The sequence below is a fragment of the Megascapheus bottae genome, chromosome 5 (assembly GCF_031878675.1).
Source record: "Megascapheus bottae isolate mThoBot1 chromosome 5, mThoBot2.hap1, whole genome shotgun sequence".
In the NCBI taxonomy this organism is placed as follows: Eukaryota; Metazoa; Chordata; class Mammalia; order Rodentia; family Geomyidae; genus Megascapheus; species Megascapheus bottae.
This window is the reverse complement of record NC_143513.1, coordinates 14057375-14075974: the sequence shown is the minus strand read 5'-3', so window position 1 is coordinate 14075974 and position 18600 is coordinate 14057375. Positions and strand designations below refer to the sequence as shown.

Sequence of the window (18600 nt, the reverse complement as noted above, 5' to 3'; positions counted from 1 at the left end):
TTAGGGTATTATATGAAGTGTCTCACCTTCACAGCAGTTACAAGGCAAATTTGATAGGAAGATTGGCATCATTTATTTAGCAATCTATTTTATATTATGAGTAACTCTTTAATATTTATTTTACCTTGGTTTCTTAGATAACCAATACAATTTTTCACCCACATTAATTTCTCTATTTGAAGCTAATAATAGTTACCTAAAAGTATTTTGTTGCCATATTTCATAAAGCATATAATATGTTATGATCATAATCACCCCTTGGTTACTATCTTATCATTATTCCTACTTCTCTCCTTTAACAAACAATGGTTTTTTAAATATATATATATATCTATATATCTATGATGTTAGTTGGTTCATTTTTATCCCCATGACTCTCTTTTTCCCTGTCCTCCTCTTACTACTCCTCCACTGAAAAAGCCTTTGCTTGGGTTTGGCTTTTGTTGCTTAACATGATGAACACATACAGCATTATCACTGCTCCCCAGTTTATTCTAATGATTCTTTCGTCATTTAAAAAAATGCAGTCATGACCCCAGATTTATGTATAATGCCTTTGCTCTGGGCTAAATATTGTGCTGTAAATTTATAGTAGAAGTCAGGGATTTTAAACCAGGTGATTTTTTGTTCCTAGGAGACATGACATAACTTTAGAGAAAGGATTGTCACAATTTGGAAGTGGGGAGAATTGTACTGACATCTAGTAGCTAAGGACAAATGATACATTCAATGCACAGGATAGTTTCCTACAACAAAGTATATCCTGGTGCCTCAGTACTACTGGATGAAATCAATTGAGAAATATGAAGGAGCCACCAATGTAGAATATCTGAAGAAGAAGGTTACATTTCCATTGTATGGAACCTTTTTTTTGTAAAGGCATGTAATATGACAAAGATTTAAGAGTCATCATAAAAATTCTTCACTGAATATTAACAGAAGAAATGGCAAAAGATTAAAAAATGCAAAATGATAGAAAATCCAAAGCAAAATGCCATACCTGTGCTCCAATGTACTCCAAATGGTATTTTATTAATAATCTAAGCAATCACTCCTTCAGTCAGAAATTTCCCAAATGGATTAAGAATGTGATCCCACCATTATTTTTGAGAAGAAATTTACCTATATTATAATGTGTAGGTTGACTGTAAAAAAGTGGAAAATGTATTGTAAGAAAAGTTTTATTATGAGTCTGTATATTAGTTGGATATGGGATAGATTTTATAACAAAAATATTACTAGAGACAGAATTATATAGTGATGAAAATATCAACCTACTTAGACTATGTCACTCTTACAAATTTCTGTTTATCCCCAAAAGAAGTTTCAAACAAGAAGAACAAACAAATCTATATTTATATTTGAAGATTTCTTGATATACATTTCTCAATAAAGGATAAGACACTTAGAAATCCATCAAGGATTTAGAAAAAATAATGACATAAATAAATAGAGTCCAGTGGGTAATTTTAGAATAGTCTACCCTGCACCTAGAAAACACATTATTTTCTATGATCTGTGTGTGTGTGTGTGTGTGTGTGTGTGTGTGTAAACCATAACCCGATACTCCACTGAAACAAACACTAAACAAACTTAAAGGAATGAAAATCAAAGTCGTGTTAAAAAGTTTCCAAATTTTTAGAAATTAAAGAACATGTTTTTAAATATTATGGGTGAAGAAAGAAGAAAGGTTAAGGGTAAGAGCATAAATCAGTGAAGGATAAATTTTAAAAGAACAATAGAGAATATAATTGAAGTAGAGAGCTAGTCTGCAAGATAATCTACAAAAATCCTTTATCCACTAGCCTGATAAACAATGAAAAATACCAACATCTGGTATTAAACAGAAAATAAGCCTACAGGAAACAAAATGACAGAGGAATACTATAAACTGTGCTTCCATAAATTTGACCAAGTATATGAAATAAACCAAATTTATTTGAAACATGATTTATTACTCAAACCCTGGAATAGGCAATAAATAAATAAATAATTCAGTCACACTGAAAATTAAAGTAAAAATGCCCTGATAAAATTGTGTTGATTTAATGCTACAAGGATGATTTGATACTTTAAAATTTTTATTTATTCTATTAAAATAATTCTCAAGTATAAAAATTATGATAAATTATAAATGTAAATTACACATAACTTAATAGTTATAAATGTAGACAAATTATTCGATACCTTTGAGTCACATGCATGGTGAAATGTCTCTAGGAATGGTAGGTAAGATCTTCATTTTGCTAAATAATAGCAAAATCGGAGTCAATATGCTTAATAATAAAAACAGAATGCTTTTTCATTATGATCAGTGACAAGACACCTATCTCCTCTTCACTCATGCAACGTGGGACTGAATGTTAAAACTGGCACAAGAAAGGAAAGAAAATGCTTATCAATCAGAAATTAAATTTAGAAAGGTTGTCTTTATCTGCAGATGAAGAGTAGTAAAATTACAAAAAAAGCTACAATTAATTAATATGTGATTGGAATTATACAATTCAACAACAACAAAAAACAGGCATGCTATTATGACCTAACAATAAATTCAGTGACTCTACTATTAAAACACGATTTCTTTAGTTTCCTTCCTTCCTTCCTTCCTTCCTTCCTTCCTTCCTTCCTTCCTTCCTTCCTTCCTTCCTTCCTTCCTTTCTTCCTTCCTTCCTTTCTTCCTTCCTTCCTTCCTTCTTTCCTACCTTCCTTCTCCCTTTTCGCTTTCTCCCTCTCTCTTGTTCCCCCTCCCTCCCTCTCATTCCTTGTCCCTCTCTCTCTCTCCTCTTTCTCCATCTTCCTAATACCACAGAACTCTTAGATGTAAACATAAACATTTTTATAGATAGTGTTTGAATTCCTTCCCCTCCTCCTTCCCCCCCCCCCAAACCACCATAAATCTATGTTCACGAAACTTGTCATGGTTCCTCAACTTTATGTGATTTTCCATATGTTTCTCCCTTCCGGCCCTAAGTGAGATTCTTTGATCATTTAGCTATTTGGGGACTTACTGTTATCACTGCAACTGATATATTTCCCCATGGTACCACCTTTATAACTTCTTTTATGAAGTCACATGGTATATTTCTAACCCATTCCTTTTCTGGAGGTTAACAGTACTGTATGTATTAGATAAAGATTTCTTGAGTGGAATTCTTGGTAATTAGCACTTCAAAAATAGTGATCATTTTAACATCTGGGAAATATGGGAAAAAGCAGGATCACCATAGCCAAAGGAGGCCTAAAAATGGTTGGTGACTTTTTTGAATTTTCAGAATTGGGGAGGACAATGTAAAAACTGGGCAACTGTGTCTGGGCTAGTGAACAATCTAATTTCAGTTTTAGAGTGAAATTCTTCTTTTTCTTCCTCTTCTTCCTTTTTCTTCTTCTTCTTCTTCTTCTCCTCCTTCTTCTACGTCTTTTTTCTCCTTCTTTAAGAGATTGCTGGTAGGTAGTTGCCAGAGGAAGAAAGGAATTCACTGGATAACTAGACTCCAACCTCAAACTTCTTTATGTCCTCTGGGCTATTAATTGCGAAGCATGGTTCTTAACAAAGAACCCTTGATTCCCATCCTGCATCTGGAGGGTATGAACGCTGTGGTACTTTCGCTGAATCCTCTTTCAGCGAAAATTTTCTCAAGGCTGGTTCCTATTTTTGGCAGTAAGTCTTCGGTTCTGGAACTTTAGTTCCAGCCAAAATAAACTATTGTCTCAGGTCTGTATTTCTCCTGAAGCACCATGGCATTTTTATGGAATGTGGAGACAGTTTTATGGGAGACTTTAACGGCAACAATAAAGGACCCAGATCTTTTTCTCTGGCTTGCTATCCTTTCCCCTGCATCCAACAGAGATTATACCACTTCCAAAAAGAGCCATCTTAAAACCTTCCAAACACGGCCCTCATTTATATCTGCATGATGTAATTCTCACTTTCTTGTTTTTGAACTCATGCACACAGCATAAAATTGGTTTCATGCACAACTGGTTACATATTTTTAAAAAGTCATTCCTTTATCGCATAATAATATGTTGCAAAATTGTCTTTATTCAATTAAGTTTTGGTAGGAAAGTTTTACTTTACGTAGTGGTGCTTTGATTTTAAAACAGGTGTCATGCTGTAGATTATCAACACTATAATAATTCAGAGAAACAAAAAATTCCATTGAATCTTAAATGCAAAGAACAAGGCTTGAAAAACTGTGACTTTAGCCCAGTATATTATTTAATTTAAAAGAAGCATTTTGGGCCTGGAGTGTGGCCTAGTGGTAGAGTGCTTGCCTAGCATGCATGAAGCTTTGGGTTAGATACCTCAGTGCCACATACACATATGAAAGGCCAGAAAGGTTGCTGTGGCTCAAGTGATAGAGTGCTAGCCTTGAGAAAGGTCAAGGACAGTGCTTAAGTCCCTGAGCTCACACCCTAGGACTGGGAAAATATTAAAAAAATAAAAGTAAGAGAAGCATATAATTATGGATGAACTTGATTGCCAAAGGTATTATATCTCTCCTGATATAATCAGCAAGCTAACATTCAGCATTTTGAGGCCTAACACTCTGTAGTTCAGTGAGATGATGAAGAAAATTCTTTTGGTTTTCTTATGTTTCCACTATTTGATTTATTATACTTTGAGTGCTCCAAAGCCTGGCTTATAAATTGAGATGTTTAGTAATATAAAATTGTTCTGCAATCATTTCTTTAATAACAGATGAGCTAAGAAATACATGATAATCCTAGGTAATGTGATCATGTTTGGTTAAAATTTAAGAGGCCTATTGTTTCATTAAAAGGCTATCATTTAAGTTATATTCTAGACATTAAGTTATATTCAGTAAAATTATAGCAATACAGCTTTTCATGATTTGTTAATATTGTTGGCTATGCAAATGAACTTTAGTTTGCTAGATTACTAACATTCTATTAGTGTGTGGGGACCTCCACAACAGCTTTACTTTCCTGTTCCACGAAACTGAGATTCCTGTCTTTACTTCTTAGGATCCTTGAGAATTGCTATACTGATCCATAAGATTGTTAAGGAGTGGAAATATTGTAAAATGAGAAGACAAAGAAATTAAAGCATCAAAGTAGACTCTTTTGTAGAAACCAGAATTTTAACCCTTATTGAGCTTAGTGATAAAGACCATGAAACTGAAACATCTGAGTAGACTCTTGCAATTAGTAGAATATTAATGCTTATTGAGTTTGGTGACAAAATTTACTAAATTGTATTCATGGGCCAAAAGACTTACTACTTAATGTGGAAAATACAGGGACTGCCCAATGATACTGAAATGGCCGATTCATAACATAGAGCTAGGTAATTGGCAAAATGACTGTAAATATTCATTCAACACAGTATTTTTATATGTCTGTGTGGTAGATTTGTGACAACTGCAGGATACTTCCACAAGAGAAAGCTAAACACTTGTAGAGCAAGCTATCAGAAAAACCCTTAAGCCAATAAAATTATTTTTCTATAGAACTATTGAAATACCTAAATTAAGAACAGTTTCTAATAGTTGACTTTATTTGTGTACATCAAACAAATAACCTTCAGTTATAATTTAACATAAATATATCAGCCTCTCTACATGTATGTCCATCTATTAAACATTAATATGTGGATAGGGTGTCATTTTTCATTTTTGTTATTGAGAGAAACAGAGAGAGAGAGAGAGAGAGAGAGAGAGAGAGAGAGAGAGAGAGAGAGAGAGAGAGAGAGAGAGAGAGAGAGAGAGAGAGAGAGAGAGAGAGGGAGAGCAGGCCTCAACTGAGGTTTGAACTCAAGTTTAACCTGCTTGCTCTATCAATTGTGCCACTTTTGGAGCCTGGTTATTTGGAGATATAATTGTAAAGATGTTTCTGCCATCAATACTCAGTTTCTGCTTTAATTTTTAACTCTACCCTGCAGCTGCAAAGCTATAAACAAGAAAATATGGAAAACATAAGAGCCTATATGCTTGTAAAATTCAATTACTTTTTCTTAAGAGCAAATATATTTAATTCTTGATTGGAAAGAAACTCCTGAGGACAGTGGGGTCTTGTAAAATCCATATTGGTAGAAAGAACTAGAAAATAAAATTTTCTCCTTTCTAAAATAGATATTAAATGATAGGTGATTGAAATGTAATTTAGATGATTGAAATGTAATTAACAGTCTAATAAATATGGTAGCAAAATTTCACTTAATTACATTTTATTAATGGCCATTTTAGTTTCATAGTCTTAATAGTATATATATATATGTATATATATATGTATATCGTATTGGGTACTACCTCTCATCCATACTTACTTTACATTCCTTCATTTTTTAAAACCTTATGTGTGGATTCTGTGGATGGGAATTCTGAATTTCACTAGAATGAGCAGGCACAGACCTCACAGTTAGCAAGAAGCCATAAAGGGTTCTACCATAGCACTACTTTTTGAAAAACCTTCATTTCAGTGCTATCATCTACAGTCTATTCTTTCATTTTAAACATGTAAATGATGTGATTAAATACATAAAATTTCATTGCTGTCAATATTTTTAGATTGAAAATTATTGTAAGATTGACTTATAATAAGCAGTGTGTATATTAAAAAATTGTTTTCTAAGACTGAATGAAATACTCCTTTATGGATGACAGTACAAGTGTGATATTTAACTATCAAATACCTAGCCTTCATACACTTTTAAAACAATTCAAACATTATAGGCAGTGATCTATAACATGTGACTATATTTCAATGAGCCAGATGATGGACGCTCTTGTCTATAATCCTATCAGCTGTAGAGGATGAGATCCTGAGGATTGAGTTTTGAATCCATTCCTAACAGAAAAGTCTCTAAGAGTCCATTTCCAGTTAGCAATAAAATAGGGGGGGTGGGGAATAAGTTAATGTGGTTGAACACCTGCCACATAAATATGATCCTCCATGTTTAAATCCTGGTTCATGATAAACTAAAGAGTGAGAGAGAGAGAGAAAGAGAGAGTGTAACAGTGACTGAGAGAGAAGAGAGCATTTTGATGCATTTCTTCAGTTTCCTTCCACCTATCTTGGTGGAGATTTTTCATGTTTAACATGACATAAATTTAAATGTTATATTTTTCTTAATGTTTTGTGCTTTAATGAAAATTCCATCTCCATAAAATTCATTGACTATGAAATTGAAATTTGTTTCTAAAATATTATGAATGTATTGACAATAACTGCATTCAAATCCTTGTAGTTGTATCTCAATTTTATATTGATTTGAAGCTTCTGGAAAGAGAAGTGCTAGCCACCACTAGCAATATAATTAATACTTTTAACGCCTATTAGAATCAATAAAATACTGATATTAATTGATATTTTCATGAGTAGATGGTTAGTCTACTCCATATATATCTCCTTTCATAAGTGTACCTCACGAAATAATTGCAGTGATATTATGTTACAAATTTCCCAGAAGGTGCTCTAGCAAAGAATTCAGTTAGGAATACCAATCAGGAATGCCAATCCATTAGGAATACCAATACTTACACTTGCTAGGCAGACTTTTACAACTCTGAGCCATCCCTGTGGCCTCATTTTGAGTGTGCTATTGTTCAGAGAGAGTCTCATTTCATGTTCGGGCATGTGATTCTCCTAATTATGATTCTCTGTGTCTCTGGGGAACACAGGCATGTAGAGTGGCCCTGTCATTTTGCTTCCCCCATAGCTGGGATAATTAGCACATGCCACTGTACCCAGTAGTTGAGATGGATTCTCGGGAAATTATTTATTGATTTATTTTAATATCTGACAAGGAATTGCAATTCCCAGATCTTTTTCTCCCAAGAAGCTAGGATTACAGGCTTTGTCACTGTCACTGTACTTGGCTTCTTTGACTGATTAACTACTTTGATAGTACACCCAGTGCAAACATTTACAATTATTGTGCATTATTCTTAAGTAGCTTTTATTCAAATCTTTCCTGTAAGCTAATTGAGAATAGGTGCCATATCCTATTAACTGTTTATTTCTCAGTACACCATTAGACAATAAAACATGCATATATGAATATCAGGCACCGAATTGTCACCTCAGAGCAATGGATACATGGTTGTAATATGTATCATAATTTCTTTTTACATGAGACTTTACTTTGAGGCTTCAGAATTCTACAAAATTATGCTTTTTGAGTAGCTTTTCTCTATAGAGCAGACATTCCTAAAGCCTACCATCTTTCATACCTACCTATTATTCAACAGTCTATTGAACATTAACTTATTTTTCTCTTCTGGAATAGCACTTGTGTATGTCATGATATGAATTTGTCTATGTCTTCTTTATCATCTTCTGCATCAAGACTACCATCCTGCCTCCAGAAAATTCTGTACATTCTTTATAAAATATTTTAAATAGTTACAATTCAGCTTTGAGTATCACTTTATCACTATATTTAGATCTTAAAATTAAAATTTGTCCAAATAAATGTCTTTAGAGTTCTTTCCAACTCAATGGATATGTGCTAGGCATGAGTAATAATACGGTGGACTATAGTGATATCATTCATCTGTTTTGGGAAAGATTAATACTTTTAGAAATCACCTTGACATTAATTTACCAAAATGTATTCATAGAGGTTTACTGGAATATTACGAATCACATATTAGCTTAGTTTAATGTTAGAGTATTTCTTATTTTATCTATTCCAATTATTTATCTTCAAAATTCAAGGCTACTTAGGCTTAAGTAGACAACTTAAGTAGGCTTAAGTAGACAAGTGCAACTCTACTGCATTGTGCAGTGCTGAGAACCAAGGGACCTTGCTCATGCTAGGACAACTCTCTTCCAGTGGACCCCAGACCCGGATTATTTAGAAATCAGTGTATTGAATCAATGTGAACAAAATTTTCTTTATGCAAACTATTTAAATTATTCTGTAAACATTTGTACTTCTTGTAATTGAGGAAAAATCATTAACAGGCCAAATCACAGATAGACTACTCAGCAACGTGGGTCACCATGATACAATATTCTCCATCTTTCCAGCCCAGGGGTCATAAAAGACTAACTTTTCTACTGGGAAGGCCATGCTAGCAGCAACAAACAAACTGTCTACTTCACAGGAAAAACCAAGGCTGTCTGGGATTTAAAAATTAGTTTTACGCTATTACTTTTACAGATTATTCATTACTTCTGATAATTTGCTTTTTTGGCTCTGACATTGAAGCAAAACAGATTTCTAAATCATTAGCCCTTAATTTTCCAATATGTCTATTTTAGTAGTTAAAGATCCTCAATGACAGATTTTCTAAATCATTCTTATGAGGTAAGTTACAAATAGATAGTATATCTAATGAAATAAGTAAGATATGATATTATAGAGTGCTTGTTTATTATCTTTGATTTTCTTTTAGCTTTTAAAAATTAGTTATAGAGTGATTTAAATGTTTTGCATACTCTAACATGTAAGTAGATGATGTTTTGTTTTCCTAAATATATATATATATATATATGTATCCATTTGCCAGCTGTTTAAAGAAGAAATGCAGACACAGAACATACACATGTGCATGCACAAACTAATATTGTGAGTATTAGTTATGGATAAGTTTCCTCAACATTTTTGATAAAAGTAGTTAAAGAAAACAACAATTCATACATCAGTCCCACTAGGTCTTGTAAAATGTCACCTCATCAGATTCAGTGTAATATCATAATTCACCTTACCATTTCATTTGTGTACTTGCCAAAAAATACCCAGATTCTCTGAAGGACACATCCATTTGTCAATGTAAAGCAGAAGAGAGTTATTGTATAAAGTATTCCCATTTAACATTTTTTAAGTTGACTTACACCTTAAGGGAAAAAATTTCTTATATTGAAAAAAGACTTTATAACTCATGATTCCTTTTAATCTATATTTATTTAACTACTAACATCTTAGATCACTACTAATAAGGGCTGCAGTTAACCATTGGATTAGTGTTCACAACTTTGGACACTGTCCTCTTTAACCTCACATTAAATACAAAATAAAAGTAGTAGCAGCTGGGTAACATAGCTGTTGAATTTGGTACCTTTGTTAATAAAGTTTCTGTTTGATTATTTAGCTATTTTTCCTTTAACATAAAAAACATATTTATTGTAAAATATAGAAAATTTATTGATTTTGAAATGGAAATCTTGTACTTTTTCTGGCTGAGGTTGGGGATTTCCATTGAACTGAAAATTCTATAATTTTTTTCAGTAAATTTGGAGAATGCCACAATTATTGGTAAGTAGAAACTAAAGGTATTGCCCACTGTCACCTCTGTCTTGAATGTGTTTATGTGTCCTATACATAATGTGACAGGAATTATCCAGCCCAAAATTTCAAAGATGCTGATGTTTAGGACTCTGAGCTGTGTACAACCTCTTTCTTTACTTGGCATAGCATTCATTATATTAGGGTTTACATTTTGTAATGGTGGCCCTCATTGATGTTATTCTTTATAAATATGCTTAATGTTACCACTACAAATATAAAATAGAAATAATATTCTTTTCCTCTTCTACCATTAATGATATTGGAGATGATGATGCATAAATTAATATAACACATGTATTAATATAAAGAAATGCTGAGTAATTTTTCCTTAATTTGAGCCTGAAATTTACTTAAATTCCAATAGCCTAGTCTCTAAGAGTAATCTTTGCAATCATAAACTATGTCTTCTTTTTCAAAAGAACAGAAAAGTTTCACGTGGCTTGTAGCATTAGTGACAAAAATGGATAAGGAAGAGTTAGTAGTCGTAAATTTCTTAAAGTTCGGAGAAGCAAAGCAGCAAAGAAAATAATGAAAAAAATCTTAGTCATTGACAGTCTACAATTACAAAGATATATCAGTCACTCTGATGACTTGTTAGAAAAAGGAACTCAGAATTATGGCATAATTGTGAGCCCTACTACTCTGAAAGGACCTAAAACTGTGTCCATTATGAGAAAATCTCTATGGAGGTTCCCTGTTACCTGCTCAAAGGATTTATGAAGCTACTACAAGAACTGGTACACAATTTTCTGACACTTTATTCACTCATGTTATGAAAGAGTTTAGTCCTTTTTCATTGCTAGCTTTAAATTACAAGTATCACAACTTTTGTGGCAACTGACAATTTTCTTGCTGTAACTGGTAAAAAATATAGATGTTTTTCCCTTTCCATCTCCCCAATGATTCATTGTCCTACATTGCTCCAAGACATTTAATGACATAAGAACTGGCTATGGGTAAATGAAGGTGCATGTTCAGAGATCCGAATTCCTTTCATGTCACTGCCTAACACCTCTGATCGTATGGAAATCAAAGTATACAAGATGACATTAGTTGTAGTCGATGTATGAACAATCTTTTGGGTATAGGCATTAATTATTCAAATTCTAGTAAATAAAAGAAAATTTTCCTATAATTGTAGATTATAGTAAGAAAAATGTAAATAAGGACTATAAAGTTTAATGAAATCCTACAAAAAGTATGGAGATTTTTTATTTCTTGTCAACTATAAGGCTTGAATTAGCTGTCTGAATACTGTCCCTAAGCAATTTTGCTAAAAGCTAGTGCTCTACCACTTTGAGCCACAGTGTCACATCCAGGTTTTTGGTGTTTTAATTGGAAATAGGAATTTATATTTTTATTTATTATTATGTTTCTGCCAGTCCTGGGCTTGAGCTCAGGGCCTGAGCACTGTCCTCAGACTTTCTCAAGGCTAGAACTTTACCACTTGAGCCTCAGAACCACTTCTGGCTTTTTTTCTATGTATGTGGTACCAAGGAATCGAACCCGGGTCTTTGTGCATGCTAGGCGAGCACTTTAACCACTAGGCCAAACTCCCGGCCCGGAGATAGGAATTTAATGGGACTTTTCTGTCTGGGCTGACTATGAATCGTGATCTTCAGATCTCAATCTTCTGAGTGGCTAGGATTACAGATGTGAGCCACCAGCATCCAGCTGTTACTCTTTTACACTGAAGAGGATACTAGCCAATTCCACAAACAATCAAGGAGATTTTAAACAGGGAGACCATCAGCTGAAATAATGCTCTCTACCAACAGATACTCTCTAGGCTAGATATAGAAATATCTTACCCCATTTGAAGACAAATCATATTATGGCAATTTATTTGACAAAACTATGCTGATTTCCTTTTTGTGGTATATAAAACTGGGTTTGCTATAAGAGAAGCTAGTCACAGAGCTGCACTTTCTTTGAAGTCAGAACTACAGGAACTAACCTGAGTTTGTTAATGTTATTCTATACAACATTTGGCACACCAGCTTTCAATCCTAATTTTTCTACCACTACATATATAAAATAGTCTACTAGAGTAAATACAATAGTATTTGCATTCATCAGTAATAGTAACTACTGGGCTGTGGTTTACAAAGTGGCTGTGGATTGACTAGAGGATTTTAAAAAGCCTTGAGAAAAATGGTTCTTATTTTTGTAATTACAAGACAGAAATGCCCACTCATTAAGAAGCTGAAGTATCAATTTGGATACAATGTCTATAAAGAAAGAAATTTCCTGTTTAAATATACAAATTACTAGTGTTGTTAGTTCTATTTTGATAACCTTTCTGCCTTTACCCACAATGTGTATGCCCATATTCAAAATATTAGCTTCCTCCACTTACAGCCTTGTGCGGTTTTGTGGACCCAAAGCAGAAATCTCTGTTGTAAGTAGCTTATTATATAACATTATTGTTATAAAAAATGTGGGGGACAGGAGTTTGGGTAGAATACTTGCCTAATATGCACAAAGACCTGGGTTCAATTCTTGGGTACCACATACATAGAAAAAAATCCAGAAATGGTGCTGTGGCTCAAGTGGTAGAGCTTTAGCCTTGAGAAAGCCCAAGGACAGTGCCCAGGTCCTGAAATATATTGTCTTAGTATTTTACTTTCCCTTCAGAATATAGACCAAGAATTCATTTTTAGAAGAATTTATAAAGATATCACATTTTTTTCATTTTATAGACATAAGTAAGCTATGTTCCTTATTTAAACGAGTTAAGTTTACTCAGAGTAGCTAAGAAGATGCTTCATTGTGCTTTATTTCTCCTTTTGTTGAAAGACATTCTGTTGCACGAGCAAACAGACCAAGCCCTCACTTCGCTCACTTTCAATAAAACATGATTATCTTTTGGCATCCTCTTGCATGCTAGGGGAAATTTAAAAAAAAATCACACATGGAGAAGTCTAAACATTAGACCGAAATGATACCCAGAGGGCAATTTTTTACCCTCCATAGGAAATATGGCAGACTCCTTTAATGAGCCATGGTCCAGAGAGGAAAATATTAGGGATCTGAGGATACCTGAACATCCAAGTCACCATTATCCTCAATGTGTAGAGAGAGTGCAAGGATACACATGCCCGTGAGCTAAAGTATCTGAGATGAAAAATAAATCAACAGTAGCAATATGTTACCTGAGAATATCCTGTACAGATGGTGGCATTTTGTTTGTTGTTGTAGGAAAGAAAGAAAGGCAGTTTTCCCAATTCCCCATCAATATTTACCATTTGGCAAGGGATATAGAAGGTTTGAAAAGAGAAAGGGAGCTTTACCTCTGCTGAAACAGCTGGAAAACAGATCAAGGCAGATGTGCAAGTTGCCAAAAGCCTAGTCCGAGTCTTGTACCTATTTTCCACCAAGAAATAGCTCATCAGGTGAAAAGAATAGAGACATTTTGGTCCACCAGTGATAAATTTTAGGAAAAATGCTGTACAAACAACAATAGTATTTAAAAAACAAAAACAGAAAACAGGCCAAAAACTACATGGCTTAAGAATTCTTGGTTTACAAGTGTTAAACTTAAAAAAAAGTATATAAAAGCATGTATATATATATACATACATATATGTATACACATATATGTATATATATACATAGATAGATAGATGATACACACACACACACACACACACACCAGGAAACAGTCCAACACTGCCTTCCACTGGAGTGAGTAGAATGTGGTTGACAACAGTGAATCACATATCACAATAAAGTTCCATTGAATTATGGGACATTGGTACTATCTCAATATCACTGAAGGTCTTCTTCCATATTGATTCCAAAAAGGAAAATATATTTGTGCAAATTAATAATTTATTCAATGCAAATTAATCATTCTGTTTGGTGATTGTTATAAATGTTAGTGTGAATATCGCACTTCATTTTAGTCACTAGATTTCACTTTGTGAGCAATTGCAGTTGGGAATTCAGGAATTTAGGAAATGATTTTTGGATATAAGTGTTGAGTTATGCACAGACTTTGATTAAATCCAGTCAGTAAATATATAAACTTGCTGTTGTACACTTCTGGTTGTGCAGATAGATATGGTGTGTGTACAAATGAAATATTTTTAAATATTGCAAACATGGGAAGAGATTGATTTCAAAGAAAGATAAAGTTAATAGGCTTTTCACAATGTGAATTTGTACATTCATGCTTACATAAGGGAATGTGCTAACCATGAGTCATTCAGATTGAATTGTTCATGAGGAAAATGTGCTGGATTTGCTGTCAGTTTCCGGAGTTGCTTGACTGAAGGGAAAAGATTTGTGTACACATCAGGACTAGTAAACCACTGATTTTAGGCAGAGTAGCTCCAACAGGCAAATAGTTGCTTTGATTCAAATGGAAACATAAATACTTCTTAGAGGGACTTGTTATCAGAATATTCTGTGCCATGATATAATTCTTGGTTTTCTGGAACAATCCATGGAAATGTGTGTGTCTGAGTGTGTGTGTGTGTGTGTGTGTGTGTGTGTGTGTGTGTGTGTGCTGGGGTGTGGTCACTGTCTCTTAGGTTTTCATTCAAGACTGGCTCTTCCACGTAACCCACACCTCTGCTTCTGGCTTTCTGGTGGTTAAATGGAGATGAATCTTAAAGACTTTTCTAGCTTTGAGCTGTGATCTTCAGTTTCAGTTTTTAGTAATCAGGGTAAATCTTGAAAATGCCTTCAATGTAGAGACAGATAAGGGGGTTGGGAGTGTGGCCTAGTGGTAGAGTGCTTGCCTAGCATGCATGAAGCCCTGGATTCAATTCTTCAGTACTAAATACCAGCAGTGGTGCTGTGGCTCAAGTGGTAGAATTCTAGCTTGAGAGAGCTCAAGGACAGTGCCTAGTCTGTAATATCAAGCCCCAGTGCCAGGACTGGCAAAAAAGAGAGAGGGGAGCCAGGAATTGGGCCTAGTGATAGAGTGCTTGCCTAGCATGAGCCAAGACCTAGATTTGATTCCTTGGTACTACATACATAGAAAAGTTGGGAGTGCTGCTGTGGCTTATGTGGTGGAGCATTAATTGAGAAAGCCCAAGCCCAAGAACAGTGCTCAGGCACTGAGTTCAAGCCCCGGGACTGGAAAAGAAATCAGGAAAAAAGAAATAGGTTTGTTATCTAGTATTCAAATTCAATGAAGGCTAGAGTGAAAATTTTTGTTAAAGCATTTATTTTGAAGTTTTCTTGTCAGAATAACTCAATACATTAATTGTAGGTTGTTGTCAAATATGAGGCAATACAAATGTGTGAGATGGGCTGTAGTTTCTACTGTGAGCCAAGAAGGTTGGAGTTGTGCACATATGCTTATTTGTGTCCTCACAGTTGATTTGTTGCATAACTCACCTGATCTCACTGGCTCCCTATGAGGTGAAAACAACCTGTGTGTGCCATAGCCCAAAACACATTTTATACTAGATTAAATTCTCCTTTGATTTGCCAAAGTAGGAGGCTAATCAGCATTAAAATAAGTGACAAGCCCAGAATGTGAATGATGAGAAATTTCTGGCAGTACCAGTCTGCCTGCCAGCCATTGAAACTTTCTCAATCCATGGAAGGCAAAAGAATTTGTAAATATGCCCATATGCTAAGGTAAGCTCTTACTACTGCCTATGATACTCCTAGAAAACTTCACATGTGATCAATATAAACACTTCTAAGAATCAAAATAAGTGTGTTTACATTAAAGTGCCCTGTAGAGTAGATTTCTATTAGGTAGAGGTACATGGCCCATGAAGTCACACAAAAAGGAAAAGAACACACACAAACACACACACACACACACACACACACACACACACATCGGTTTTGTGCTGCTTGGTATATTTCAGCACCACTAAATGAAACAAGTATATATAAAATCATTTTTATCTATCTTGTATTTATCAATTATGTGATTGTGGGAATACATGAGGTGATTAGAAATTGGGGGCAATGAAAAATAATGTTAGAATATGAACAAATGCCAAAATATACTGCACCTGTAAATAGAGATGGAAAATCCAAACTCATGGAAGCTGGTGTATAATAGGGCATATGGGACTGGCGGGAGCACAAATACTGAAGGTAGAATGGTCAGTCCAATTGAAGTATGGTATATTGGTATGTGTGAAATAGTACAGTGAAATCCTTTCAACAACTAACACAAACTTTAGCAGAAATGAATGTCCAGGAAAGTGAAATATGCCTGTGTGGTGTTTAGGAATTCGTGGGCAGAGGTGAGGGAATGAGAGAGAATAAAAAAGGGTAAATGTGTGGTGCATGAATGTAAATGAGACAAGGAAGATTGTGTGTGTGTGTGTGTGTGTGTGTGTGTGTGTGTGTGTGTGTGTGAGAGTCTTGTCAAAATAGCATGGTATTTACATATGGAATTGCATTCAAAAAGTAACTTCCTTTTACAACTAATTGATATGAAGAAAACATTTCAAAACTGCAATTAAAATATTACTGTTTCTTTGTTAGTTTTCCTGTATGATTCTGTCATTGCAATCATGGGAGACTTCTGTGTTTTTCCATGTGATGATGGCATTGCAGCTCATTTTGTGCTAAAATAACACTTACAAAATATACATAATTTGGAGAACACTAGCATTTTAAAACAATCTTGTTTGGATTGGTATTTCACTAAAGACAAAATGTGACATGACTTACTTGAACTGGAGATGCTTGATACATGCAAGTACCTTTCCATTATAGATTCATGTTCTGTTTACTCTATTAAGCCTAATCATTTATTTTCCATCCCAAGGGCATCAGAATGATAAATTAAATTCTCCCTGGAGATGTATCATAAGAATAAAAAACATGGGCTGGGAGTTTGGACTAGTAGTAGAGTGCTTGCCTAGCATGCACAAAGACCTAGGTTCAATTCTTCAGTACCACGTACATAGAAAAAAGCCAGAAGTGGTGCTGTGGCTCAAGTGGTAGAATTCCAGCCTTGAGAAAGCCCAAGGACAGTGCTCAGGCCCTGAGCTCAAAACCCAGGATTGGCAAAAAAAATGATATATCAATTATGTACTGATTCCTGAAGATAAAAGTTAGATTTCTATACTTCAAAACATTGGTGTTTTTCTCAGTGGCATTATAAAAATAGATACATTGTGATAGGCATTGTACAAACAACTCTTTTAATCATATATATATATATATATATGATTATATGTACCTACATGTATAATGAAAAACACTTGAAACTATATTTTGTTGATATAAACAAAATATTCTCTATAGCTTTCTCTACAAATTTTCATTGTAAATCAGAAATATGATCATATTTAAATAGAAGACAGAAGTGTTCAGACACTTTTACATGTGCTTAGTTCAAGCTTGAAATCTTATCTTGTTGTCCAACATTTGATTGATAGTAGATCCATGTGCTGGTTTCCTTCTTTGTTTAAGAAGTTGATCATACTTATATCTCAAATAAATGTGTTAAGGCAACATTTCTTATCTATAATCATTTTCTTCTTTTCTGCTTTTGAACTCTTTTTAAAGTTAATTTAATTTATTGTTGAAGGATTTTATCGAAGGATTACAGTTACATATATAAGACAGTGAGTACATTTCTTGTTGAACAGGCTTTGATTTGTTTTACTATTACAATAATATAAGATAAATGGCCAATTTTTGCATATATTTTGTGTAAAGCAAACTAAAAGGTCCCCAAATATGGCTGTGACTCACTGGAGGGTAGTTAATTAAATAAGACTATATTTTCACCTATCAAGTAAAATCAACTTTGTTGTGTTTTCTAGCCAAGTATCCAGTAAGGTAGGACACAAGTTACTTAAGGAAGATGTGACTGCATGTTTGAGTGACTGCATTAAAATCAGTCTTTTATTCTTTTGTTTCAGACTCCCAGGAAGGAAATTACAAGTCAGAAGTCAACAGCAAACCAAGGAAAGAAAGGACAGCTTTTACCAAAGAGCAAATCAGAGAACTTGAAGCAGAATTTGCCCATCATAATTATTTGACCCGACTGAGACGATATGAGATAGCAGTGAATCTAGATCTCACTGAAAGACAGGTAAAGCTAGACTGTCATTGTATGATCTTTTTATTTGGTTTGGGTCAAGAATCTTTTGTCCTTTTTGGAATATTTAGATCCTTGTTTGCAACATCTGGAAGCTGGGTGCACTATTACATGAAGAATAATCTGGTCAGAAATATCATTAAAATATCAAAGATAATATAATATTATTTTTTTTTGCCAGTCCTATGCTTGAGCTTAGGGCCTCAGCACTGTCCTTGGACTTTCTCAAGGCTAGAACTCTACCACTTGAGCGTCAGCACCATTTCCGGTTTTTTTTTCCCTATGTATGTGGTTCTGAGGCATC

At 34.2% G+C, this 18600-nt stretch overlaps 1 protein-coding gene across 1 annotated transcript in view; it reads left to right on the top strand.

Annotated features, from left to right (window-relative positions):
- The window catches only part of Meox2 (mesenchyme homeobox 2), a 60106-nt gene that overhangs the window by 27651 nt on the left and 13855 nt on the right, over positions 1 to 18600 (top strand). Inside the window, exon 2 of the mRNA XM_090332281.1 lies at positions 18118 to 18290. Coding sequence (XP_090188407.1) covers positions 18118 to 18290 — 173 coding nt within the window. The remainder of the gene's footprint in view (positions 1 to 18117; positions 18291 to 18600) is intronic.